Source organism: Centrocercus urophasianus, unplaced genomic scaffold (assembly GCF_019232065.1).
Source record: "Centrocercus urophasianus isolate 14NV4802_14NV808 unplaced genomic scaffold, USGS_Curo_1.0 seq_31, whole genome shotgun sequence".
Classification (NCBI taxonomy): Eukaryota; Metazoa; Chordata; class Aves; order Galliformes; family Phasianidae; genus Centrocercus; species Centrocercus urophasianus.
This window is the reverse complement of record NW_024884878.1, coordinates 2,489,401-2,502,519: the sequence shown is the minus strand read 5'-3', so window position 1 is coordinate 2,502,519 and position 13,119 is coordinate 2,489,401. Positions and strand designations below refer to the sequence as shown.

General features: G+C 39.2%; 1 protein-coding gene across 1 annotated transcript; it reads right to left on the bottom strand.

Annotated features, from left to right (window-relative positions):
* Positions 1–11,679: 11,679 nt before the first annotated feature.
* On the bottom strand, positions 11,680–12,486 carry LOC122165967 (tetraspanin-3-like). The gene has a single exon (XM_042829386.1). The coding sequence runs from the start codon at positions 12,484–12,486 to the stop codon at positions 11,680–11,682; it is 807 nt and encodes a 268-aa protein (XP_042685320.1).
* Positions 12,487–13,119: the final 633 nt, after the last annotated feature.

Below are 13,119 nucleotides of genomic sequence, written 5' to 3'. Positions count from 1 at the left end.
TATTTTAAACTACATGTCATGAATTTGTCTTCCTGTGTCCTCAGTTCCTCCTTTATAGCTTTCCCTCTTATAAATAAAATGCATATTCATTCCTTTTTTTTTTTTCTGTCTTCACAGCCATGAAATCAAACAATTCCTTTCACAGCCCTCCCTTCTCACTGCCTTTCCTAATACCCATGCACATTAAAAGCTCATCCATCATTGTTTTCTTGAATTCAGCTTTTTAATCAGGTCTGTATGTATATTGGTTTGAGCATGTGGCAGTTTAATTACCCTCTTGAATATGTGAAACACATCTTTGTCATATCTACTTATATCTGAAAAGAGCCATCCTATAACACTAATTAAAGAGGGATGATGACAATTTTTCCATACTCAAATGATATCCCATCTGTCTAGTCATCCTCATGTTCACTCTCTGGATTAATTAAGGGTGGGGAAAGGTTGCTTCCCTGGAGCTTTGCTTAATGCGGGATGAAAAGTCCATTTTAATGAAGAAACATACAAAATTCCTTTCTTCTCCTCCCTGAATAAAACAAAGTAGAACTGAGTGCTTCATTTAGCTGTTGTCAGTCTAATCAACTCCTGATATACTGTATGGCATTACAAGTTATTTTTCTGCAACTGTTTTCTAAAGCTAATGGCTGGTATTTTGGGATACCCTACACTATCAGCAAATCACAGATAGCAGCTCTGTACTGGTATCTGGACACAGACTCAAAAACCGATTATGTTGATCTGGCGAAAGAATAAATGTACAACTGTCCTTGAGCACTGCCTTTTATCAGCCTGGGAGTAGATTGCTTGTAGATACTTCCTTCAGGTATCTGAGTCATCTAGGTAGAACGTAATGCCTCCTCATCTTGCCTTACCTGAAACATTTTAAAGTATTTACTAGCATTAATGACACCAGCTTTGCTTCTGATTAAACCTTGCTGCATGTCTCATGTTCACTTTGAAGCTTTTGCATGCCCAAGCTGATCCCATGTATACCTAAAGTAGATTTTATTTAGACAGCAACTTCAAAAGCTGTTAACAAATTGAAGGACCATGTGCAACCAGGCAGTAGGTAGGTGGTGAACCTCAGCAGCTGAGTGTTGAACTACCTCACACAAGTCACACGTGCCAGCCACCAACCACCAAAACATATTGAAAAGTGAAAAATTTAGCTAGAAGAAGCAGTTTCAGAAAGGCCTGGACTTCCTTCGCCCATGCTCTACAAGTGTTAGAATCACTTTGGTCCACTCCTAACTTAAAATGGTTTTCACTTGGGCTGGAGGGACCATTCTGTCCATTTCTTCTCCCAGCTGCCACAGATTTTTCCCGGTTGCTGAGCCTAGTGACACAATCTTTCACTTGCACTGCTGCTAAAGACTTTATTTGCTCTGCTTTTATTTTGCTTGTTTTATCCTAGTAATACGAGGCACTGCAAATATTTCTGTAATTAATTAATTTCATATAGTACAACTTCATAGTATTAATCTAGGGTCATCAATTACTGAGAATCTATTTCAATCCCCTGGTTAGGCCAGGAGATAGTAACAGCTATAAATTTGCATGAAAAAAAGAGGCAGCTAACTATTGAAATTATTAAAATATACTTCTTTAATAGCCATTATTTTTCATTGTCATTTTTCTCATATACTGTACAAATTCAGTATTCATTTCAATATTTTTTCCTGCTTAGTGTACATTGCCCGTTTTTTTTATCTATTTATCAAACTACATGATAAGAAAAATGTGCATTGTTATACATATATATATATAAAGATGATTGACATATATTTTCTTACAGGAATACTGAATCTCAACATTGTAAAGCCTTTAAATCAATTTTTTTTAGAAAGATAATAAATTCAAACCATGTTAAATCAGAGTCAGCCTATGGCTAGAAATTTCGGGAGCAGCTGAGGGAGCGGGGATTGTTCAGTCTGGAGAAGAGGAGGTTCAGAGGAGACCTCATCCCTCTCTACAGCTCCCTGAAGGGAAGTTGTGGTGAGGTGGAGGCCGGCCTTCTTTCTCAGACGACAAGTGACGGGGCACAAGGGAACAGTCACAGGTTGTGCCAGGAGAGGTTTAGGTTGGGCATAAGGAAGAATTTCTTCACAAAAGTACGACCAGGTATTAAAAAGTGCCCATAGAGGTGGCAGAGTCACCATCCCAGAAGGTATTTAAGAATTACAGAGATGATGCTTAGGGACATGGTGTAGTGGTACAATTCAGCAGGTCGGGTCGATGATTAGACTTTGTGATCTTACAGATCTTTTCCAACTTAAATAATTCTATTTCAGCAGCTGCCAGGATAGTGATATTCTACATCCTGAAAATTTCATTTTCACTTCTTTTTTTTTCTTAACAGCAAATTATTAACTACATTACCAAGCCATTACTATTGAGGCATTGAAATTAAAAAAAGAAAATTACATTTTCCTGTTATTTACTTTGCATTTTTGTCTCTCTTCTATTCTCATTGTTGCATTTCACACTTCTCTTATTCTTTTCCCAATTAAAATCCAAAAATTAACAATCTTCTCAACTCTCCTATCTAGTTCATTATTTTGTCTTTATGTTCCCTTCTCAGCTTTAAAGAACACTTGGATAGTTGTTTATCTAGATAAAACAGTCCTGGAAGAAAAAATAGCCTTTTCATTCCTGAATCAAAACTCTAACAAAAAAAAAAAAAAAAGGCAGTTTTAGACTTCTGTCAGCCAAGGGAAATACTCCAAGTACTTCAAATAACTCTTCCAGACATGCTTAAGTCAGATAGCTTTTCATATGTAGCAAAGAATTTTGTGCCACTTCTGCAGTAAATCTTAGCTGCAATTTGAAGTGCCGTTTCCCCCCCCCCACCACAGCTCTACAAATAATCAGCTTCTCATATTTTACTTTTCAGGCTTAAGTTGTACAATCAGATTCATTACAAGAAAAAAAAAAAAAAAAAGCCACTACACACTCCTAAGTATTTTGCACCTGAGTGAGCTCACTGAGTGAGAATGCATTCTTTAAGACTTCAAAATGTTCTAGCAACAAAAGTACCTGAATTTCAACAAGAAATTGGTATTTGAATCCATTGAGAAATATTCTCCCTATAAGCACTGCAAAGAAATAAGCTGATTTAATAATGGATCCCATTTCTAACATTTTTCACTACCTCTGAGCCATCTCTACAATATGAATAGCTGAGTGGCAGTGCAAGGAATGTGAAGAGATAGGAAGAAAATATTTTTTTTAGTCCAGTATGAACACAAGAAAACAGACCAGCAAAATATTATGCAATTTCAAACTATGAGGTCAGAATGGTTGCATAGTGATTCTGTCTTACAAACAATGTGAATAAATGTTTCAATATAATGAAAAGAAAAAAAGTTTCATCCCATCTGACTAGAAATGTAAAAGCATTATGGTAGGAAAATGTAACATTTTATTTTATTAAATATGTTTCTTGCAAGTTTGCAATTTTAAGACCCAGTTCTTGCCCTTTCCTCCCTCTACCAATCTCCTTTACTGCTGATTATGTTCTTTGTCTGCTTGTTTTCAATAACTCAGAAGCAATGTTTACAAGTAATATCAACAAGATTTTACCTATAAGCAATGGCTGGGAAGTTACATTAAAACTTCATCTTTCACTTTGAGAGGAATAGTAGCATTTTATCAATAGCCAGTACTGAAAAGAAATAATGAAAGGAGAGGTTTCACTGGAAAGCTGTGTTTTTACTAGTCCATCATTATAAGCATTTCCATGAATTTAATAAGAGCACCAATATCCAATATTCTGAACTTAATGTAATAAATGAAGGGTGATCACATTACTCAGTTTAAAAAATTGCTTTACATAATGTAATCACGTACTTGCTCTAATTTAATTTCACTTTACATCATTTAATAAATGGGTGCCGATCATTTGACATAATTGAATAAGTAGTTCAGCTCTTCCTCTGTACTTCTTAGATCACAAAATTGGCCACTTTTTGTCATCTTCCAGTATGGCAGTGCAAGATTTAAGAGTTGAGTCTTATTTTTTCTGTCAGCTTCTTCATTATCCAGAGTAATTCTACTATGCAGGAAGAAACTAGCCCAGCCATTCAGGATGAATTTTAAAAAAATAAATTACTTAAAGTTGAGAATCTAAATCTCAGAAGCTCTAGACAATCTTCTGTTTCCTGTGAAATCAGTGAGTGTAAATATCACAATGCATTTCCCTGTCTTCTCTCCAAGGAAGTGAGGAAAGTGTTTATACATCTCCTTTGAGCGCAGAAGGCAGAAAACTACACTTTCCCATGTATCCATCCAGCTCAGGATGGATCCTTGCCAGGATTCATTGGACTATGCAAAGGAAGTTTCATAGAATCACAGAATGGCCAGGTTTGGAAGGGACCTCAAAGATCATGAATCTCCAACCCCCCTGCCACAGTCAGGGTCACCAACCTCCCCATTTAATACCAGACCAGGCTGCCCAGGGCCCCATCCAACCTGGCCTTGAACACCTCCAGGGACGGAGCATCCACAACCTCTCTGGGCAGCTGTTCCAGCACCTCACCACTCTCATAGTCAAGAATTTCCCCCTGACATCCAACCTCAATCTCCCCTCCCTCGACTTAAAACCATTTTCCCTCATCCTACACATATCAACCCTTTCAATGAGTTGATTCCCCTCCTGTTTGTAGGCTCCCTTTAGGTATTGAAAGGCTGCAATGAGGTCACCCCGCAGCCTTCTTTTCTCCAGGCTGAACAAGTCCAGCTCTCTCAACCTGTCTTTGTAGAGGAGGTGCTCCCTTCCCTTGATCATCTTCGTGTTCTCCCCTGGACCCTCTCCAACAGCTCCCTGTCTTTCTTGTACTGGGGGCTCCAGACCTGGACACAGTACTGCAGATGGGGCCTCACAAGAGCAGAGTAGAGGGGGACAATCACCTCCCTGTCCCCCCTGTCCCTGCTGGCCACCCCTCTGCTGATGGAGCCCAGGATACCATTTGCTTTCCAAGCTGCAAGAGCACACTGCTGGCTCATGTTAAGCTTTTCATCTATTAAGACCCCCAGGTCCTTCTCTGCAGGGCTGCTTTCAAGGACTGCTCCTTCCAGTCTGTATGGATGCCTGGGATTCCTATGGCCCAAGTGCAAAACCTTGCTGTGTTGAACCTCATCAGGTTCACCCGGATCCAACTTGCTGTTGAGGTTAAGTTTTTAGAAACATACCACAGACCTCAGATCACATTGACCTTAACAGAAATTGAACATCTCTATGCAGCACAACAGAGCTCGGAATATATTTGAAGACAGATAAACTTTCAGAAAAAAAAAATATGGAAATCATAGAATGGCCTGGATTAAAAAGGACCACAATGATCATCTAGTTTCAACTATGTGCAGGGTCACCGACCACCAGACAAGGCTGCCCAGAGCCACATCCAGCCTGGCCTTGAATGCCTCCAGGGATGGGGTATCCACAGCCTTCTTGGGCAAAAATTCCTGGAATTTGAGCACGACTTTAACAAATGATGTCCCAAAGGCTACCACTCAGTAGTACCATGCTTTTGAGTGACCAGCTTGTGATCGCACCAGAGGACATGAAGATGGCAGGATGAAGCTCTCCAAGACTAGTAGCATAGCGATATTATTCTGCTGTAAATTAAATAATTCCACACATAAATGTAGGTTAGCAAGAAAATCTTATTTGTCCCTGCATCACAGGCTATGTGAAGGTCTGGGGCCAGGTCGCATCTAGTATAAGGTGCTTCACTTCTACCAATAGTAGAGAAAATGAAGCACTTCTCATTTTGAAGATGCTCCTTCCTACATGTCTAAAAACAGCTATGCAAAAAAAGCCAAAGGAAGCAGATGGGAAACCCCTCCCACAGTATTAATATTTAGCAAGAGCTGCCACTTTCTCCACTGTGCACAACTCCAGGGTCACTTTTACTACCCAGAAATCAGTTGTGGTGTGAATCTAGTGTATCTTAATATTGGATTCTTGGTACCTGTTAATATATCTGAAATGGCATTTTAAAAACTGCAAGAGAGCAAAATAACCTGAAAGGCTGGATTAAAATGTTTCATTTGTTATGCAGCTAATAGTTACTCTGAAATATTTTATCAGATTACTTTCTTGTTGTTTTTGTGTGGTTTGGGGTTTAGTTATTATTTTTAACCCGTAAGGAAAAGGAGCTTTAAAACTCATTTCATTAACGTAGTTGCAAAATTCATACCTTCACTTACAAAGCTGAATGCTGATGAATCTTCATAGAAAGTAATGTATAAATCACTGTAAGATACTAACAGTTTGAAGACCAAAAAAGCATGATGACTACTTCTGTTGAATTATCGGAATATGCGTTATCTGATAAGTCTCAAAAGATGAAGGGACAGAGGTTGGTTTCCTTTATGCAAAGCACTCGGACATTTCTAGAGCTACCCACTTGAATCTTCTTTATTATAAAGGATATATATATTTTATTTTTTTTTAAGAAATTGTGATTTAAATTAGCTAGTTTCAGCTTCTCATCCAATCCAGCTCCGCATAGGAGACAAAAGCACTCTGAAATATATTCATTACAATTACTTGCCTATTGCTGTAAGGTGAATATCAATCTTTGACATATTGTTATATAAGGCTCTACAATAGAATCTGTATGCAATCTGTAAATATGCATACCTATACACATAAATTACATATTATATATTCAAGTATTCTCTCTGAAACACGCAGGCAGTTTGAGAAAATATTTGCTCTAGGAATACATACGCAACAGTGACAAAAGCTGAAAGGAATACATGAATGCGTTGATTTAAGGATTTCTTACAGCCCACTAGGTTCTCTCTTCAACTGCAGCCTCCTGCCTTCATCTTTCACACCTTAAGCACAAGAGAGATTTCTCAAACCAGCAGTATAATTTTCAAAAAAAAAAAAAAAAACCACCAAAAATTTACTATTCACTTAGCCCTAGTGGCAATACGCTAGAATGCACACTGTGTTGATTTGTTTAGCCTGCACAAACTTCTTTTCCAGCATCCCCATGTGGATTTAGTGCTGACTTTACACAAATTTCACTCCAGGTGAGCTTGACCATTTTCCTGCAGTTTAAGGTGTGAAACTGCAGATATGTTCACTCTTCATTACAGAGCTAACTGCTGTGGTTGTGGTTTAACTCCAGCAGGCAGCTCGATAGCACGCAGCTGCTCAATGAGTCCCTGCAGCAAGATGGAGGAGAGAATCAGAAAAGTAAAAAGTGCAAGAACTCATGGGCTGAGATAAAGACAGTATAATAAGTAATAAATAAATGCACAAGTAAACTACAAAAAAATACATCTGCTCTCCACCAGTGGTCCAGTGCCCAGCCAGTCCCCAAGCATCAGTAACCCCACATTTTATCGTGGAGCATGACACTATACGAATGGGACATCCCTTTGGTCACTTTGGATCGGCTGTCCTGGCTGTGGTCCCTTTGAGCTCCTTGTGTACCCTCAGCTTTCTCACTGACACAGAAGCTGAGAAGGGCTTGATGCTGTGAGCACTCCTCTGTAGCAGCTACGCCATGGATGTATTACCATTGCTGCTTTTATCACTAACTCAAACCACAGTGCCACTAAAGCGACTAGAAAGAAAATTAACTCTGCAGCAGCCAAACAGTTGTACATCAGAGCAACACTGAACTGATTAAATTCACTGTAAGAGATTACTGTGCTCTTCAGTAAAACTACATGTCTAGGTGGAAAACTAGTTACACTGCCATGGTGCCTTTCTGCACAGAATCATAGAATCACTAAGGTTGGAAAAGACCTCGAATATCATCAAGTCCAACTATGACCTAACCATCCTACCCTAACTAACAACCTTCCACTGAATCATGATCCTGAGCACCACATCCAAACGTATTTTAAACACACCCAGGGATGGTGGCTCAACCATCTCCCTGGGAAGCCTATTTCAGTCCTTAACAACCCTTTCTGTAAACAAATGTTTCCTGTTATCCAACCTAAGTTTACTCTAGTGCAACTTGAGGTCATTTCCCTTTGTGCGAGAAGAGACCAACCCCTCTCTGCTGTAAGCACCTTTCAGGTATTAGAAGAGAGCAGTAAGGTCTCCCCTCAGCCTCCTTTTCCTCAAACTAAACAGCCTCAGTTCCTACAGTCTCTCCTCATAGGGCACGTTCTCCAAGTCCTTCACAAGCCTTGTTGCCCTTCTTTGGACCTGCTCCGGCATCTCAATGTCCCTTCTGTACTGAGGAGTCAAAAACTGAACACAGTACTCAAGGTGAGGGCTCACCAATGCTGAGTATAGGGGCACGATGACTTCCCTATCCTGCTCTCCACACCATACATGCATACAGCAGAAAGCAAAAGAAAACTGTCTTCAAAAAATTAAGCTATTTTCTAAAAATAAATAAATAAATAATCCACAAAAAAAACACCACTGATTTCTGACACCTGAAAATTTTAACAACAAATGCCATGCAGTCTTTCGTCTTCAATCTACTAAATGTCAACTAAATGTGTTGGCTCTCAGAAAAGTGCTTGGAAATGTTCCCCTGCTTTGAAAGAGCCATTTGGCTTAAGGGACTATTTGCAGACAATAGGATTTCTTCCTGGTATTTGAAGTAGCAGCTGCCAGATATTGGCAAATATCTTACTGTTGTTGTTGCTTTAAAGAAATTTCCTCATTTGGGGAAAAGACCACTCTTAGCTGCTGCACATAATCTTTTAGCTAATGGTAATCATTCAACTTCTTAAAAAAATATATATATATACATATATATATATATATGTATGTATGTATGATATAACATTAATTACAACTTCTTGGTTCACTGGCATAATCAAACAAGAAAATCTTCCCAGATTATCAAATATATACTTTCTTTTTTTTTTGGGGGGGGGGGGGGGGCGGGTGGGGGGGAAAAATAGAATGAGGCAGGAAAGACCAACAGACTGGTGGGAAGATAAAGAAACAATATCATTGCTCACCATCTGTACAGATGAAGGAGTCAGAAAGCCACAATCAGTTTCAAAACAGACATGTTGTAAAACTGCAACCAGCTCTCTCTATGCCAAGTCCAATGTTTGAGTCCAACAGAGGACTTGACAAAGGGCATTGAAGGTCTGCAGTGGTGACTTTTACCTACAAGCATTAATTTTGCCTTTTGGACTACTATCCTCAAAGAAGACAGACATCACAGTGAAATCATCGATTCACATATGGAATATATGGGTTTCGATATACTCTGTAAAAAGAGTAATCACAGGATATATTTCCAGCTTTGCACTGAGCATCGTTTTCTTTCCTTCAAGCCCAGAGCAATACAGTTTCTGGAAATACAAAGTGTAAATCACTTGCTGACTGCTTGTACAGCTGTTCATCTGTGTAGATTATGAAAAACTGAAGATCTGTCCAGAATGAAGTATATGTGTATATTGCACTGGTTCCCAGGGACTTACACATCTCACAACATGAATGACATTTCTTTTAAAAAAATAATAATATTTTAAGCAGTCACGCCTATCCAGAAGAAATTATTCAGAATGAATATTCAAAAATCAACATAAATAGGACACTACTGCTTTTTACAGTTCTGTCTAATGACTCCCCACAAAGAAGCATTTTCATACTAAGTCTGTCTCCTGCATCTTCATACAGCACCTTTTGTTTGTACCAGTTTTAGGATTAACAAATGTGATTGTTCTGAGGGACCTACAGTAACATAGGATAAGCATAGGGACATCTAGCTCATAGGAGAATGAAATAAAATTAAAGAACCATAAGAGAGGACTTCTAAGACTAACTCCCATAGATTTTTTTTTCTTTTCTTAATTATTACGTTCTTCACACACTAAGAACAGAAGGAGAAATGAATGACCCAGCCATTCAGCATAGTGGAAAGGAGGCAAGGACATCTATATTAGAAATCCTCTTTAACCACATTGAAATTGCCCATTTTTTTTTTCCACTAGCAAGTGGAAAAGCAGCATTTCCACTCTTTGAGCTCAGAACCTGTTGTAAGGAACAAGAAGTGATCCAAGAAGAAAAATATCCCCCTTAAATAAGGTATTGGTAAGAGAGCACCACACTCAGTCCACTCTTCCACCATGTTTTTCCTCAAGAAACTCAATTTCCTTCTATTCCTATCACTGTCATTTTCATTGTCTCTGTAGTGGTACAGCAATAGTCTTGTTTCAAAAAGCACTTATGTGTCGGGGTACCCCAAAGCCATACAAACCCTATTACAGGAAGAAATAATTTCACTACCCCATGCATCTCACGTCAAGCAAAATAAAGGAGGGATCATTCTTTGTGTTACTCAAAGACACAGCTGTTCACCTCTTTTGGAAGATTCCTTTCTGTAAAGATTTGCTCACTGCTAATTGAGTAACTACTTCCTTCATTTAAATCAAGTCTGTTTGGTTCTTATTTGAAGCCCCACAGTATATTTCAACATTTAGTTCCCACATAGTATGTACAGACATAGCCTCTGATATTGTCTTGTGATCTGGAGTCTGAAACTTGTTATAAAATACTTGCCATTTTTTATAGTATTTGAAAGTGATAATGATTTAGCTGACAACTACTGAGAGCACAAAGGGAACTATCCAAAGCACTAGCTTCCAGGAGTCAAAAGCTTCCCTCGTTCCCAGCCTTGTTAGAGCTTGGGAATTACTTACAGTAACAGATACAGATGCTGCCTCCATGTACCATCCCACCCAGCCGAGAGGCTGATAGCATTTCTTGGATACACATGTACAAGCACACACAAAACCACAAAGTCCAGCATCACCAGCCTTTGCACACATCTCTCTAGACACCAGCATTACTTATACAGGAGAGAACACAGACAACCCCTACACAGCAGCATTTGCCCCTTTCAGCACAAATAGAATAGATGAATATCTGAAAAAAAAAAAAAAAAAACAATCATAAAAAAATAGAGGGCAAGATTAGGTTTAGGTAAGAAGGTAAGACAGTCTCACATACCTAAATGAAAAAGCAACGTATTGCTCCTCTCAGTCAAGCATATGTAAGGCCTCCACATAACTTCTTACAGAGTAGAATTGACTTATTCCTAGTTTTAACACAAAATAAACACAAATGTTCTTTTTTCTCTTCATTAATTTCAGCATGTGTAAACTCAGTTCCTGAGCTGCTATGAAGGCAGTAAGAAGAAATACAACAGAAGACACTTATTTTGTGGCCAGCAACTATATCTTCTGTATTTAGTTTGTACCCTCATGCCACTTCAGGAAACACTATTTATTTTTTCTGAAAGTTAGTGTTAGAGCTTTGAGAAATACCAAAGGATTAGCTGCACCCTTGTAAGTGGAAGAATCTGCTTTTTAATTGCACTTCAAAAATCTCACCCCGTATGACTAATTCCAAAGTTCAGGTCACAACTTTACAACATTCTCTTACATTCCCAAGAAAATGATGCCTCTACCTTACAATCACCCACTTGCAATAGTTTCAGTACATACTGAGATTCCCCTCACACTTCCTGCTGGGATTTCCAGCAATGAAGTTTTTCAGATGTTGAACAGGAACTGAGGGTGAAGACTGATCTAGCATTGCAACATTAAATAAGAAAAAACAATGACCAACTGGTTTGATTTATATGCAAACATACATCACAAAAGTTTCTTTCAGTGCAGTCACAGCACAAGAGAGATTCAAGGAAAACAATGCTGCCACTGCCTGCTGACCTATGAGAAGACAGATGATTCCAGAAATCGTAAGTCATAGAAAGGCTGATGGCTCATGAGGATGCCATTGCTTGCTCCAGCCAACAGCTCTAGGACACTGAGCACAACACAACAAGAAAACAAAAACTTCATTCCATAATGCAACTGGTCTTGCAGTTTCCTCAGGCAGCCCTCCTGGAATAGCTGATCCAGCTGGTTTAAGTCACCCCCACAGTCAACATATTTTTTACAACAGCTTCTAGGAATATGAGATTTTTTGGATGGAAAATGCCAAGAAGCAGCTGATGCCTTTAGCCAGTCTGTATAGTTTTGAAGCCCACAGCACTGGAGCTTTTTCTGGAGCATATCCACAGTCCTGCTTCCACGAGCCAGGGAATTTGTGCCATTGTATTGATTGAAGGCTTGTCCCATTGTGTTCTTCAGCTCAACTGCCATCCAAATAGAGTAGAACTGTGTCAAAACCGCTAAAGACACCTGGAGACAAAGAAGAACTAGCAGCAGGTGCATTAGAGTCCCTTGGTGATAACGGGAGTTCCTTACAGAAACAGAAATAGCCAAAATACCAGTAGGTAGCAGGACTAACGCAGCTACAACAGCCAGCCAGCCAGGGAGAGGAAAGAAAGACTCATGAAAAAAATGATGATAGTTCTTGCACAACAGGATCACAAAGCATCCACCAAAGGTCAGAACTGTTGCACTTGCCCAGAAAACGACACCAAGGAACAACAGTAGAATGCGAGCAAAATTTCTGAGTAAAGAGTCCTCGGAGATCCACAGAGACACGCGTGCATTCCTTACTCTCCACATCTTGCTCAGACCTAGCAGCTTACCCCTCACCACCACCATTTGAAAGGCCTCCACCTCACTTCAGCAGGTGCCTCAGATGACATCTCCACCCAAAAACAGCTTGCAAGAGAGCAGGCCTGATAGGCTTCCTTGGTGCAAAGATTAAGTTCTGAAGCAGCTATCTGTGTGTTATTACTTGTTCAGCATAGTCTGTAGATACAAGGTGGGACTGACTGCCTAGCTTGCTGTTGAGAGGACATGTACTCTGCTATTTTTGGATGTAATTTCACTGAAGGGGAAGAGTGGTTGAAAAAAAGAGCTGAACTTTTTGTTTTATTACATTTATGTGTTAAACATCTGAAAATAGGTAAACAACCAAGGATGTGGCCAACAGTGCTGGGTCAGATCACTTAGACTACCCAAGTGATAGAGCAGATTCAACTGTAAATCCTTATAGCAGTATCCAAAATGGCAACAAATGCACAAGTCAGAGTCATTAAGGAAATAATTATTTAAGCAGAGCTATTCAATCAAGGATCTCTGTAGGTAACATGTACGCAGACTCATTATCCTTCCCAGTACGTTTACCACTCATTAGATTTGATGAGGGGCATAATGATGTTAATAATATTTTGCCCTTTTTTACTCAGCAAG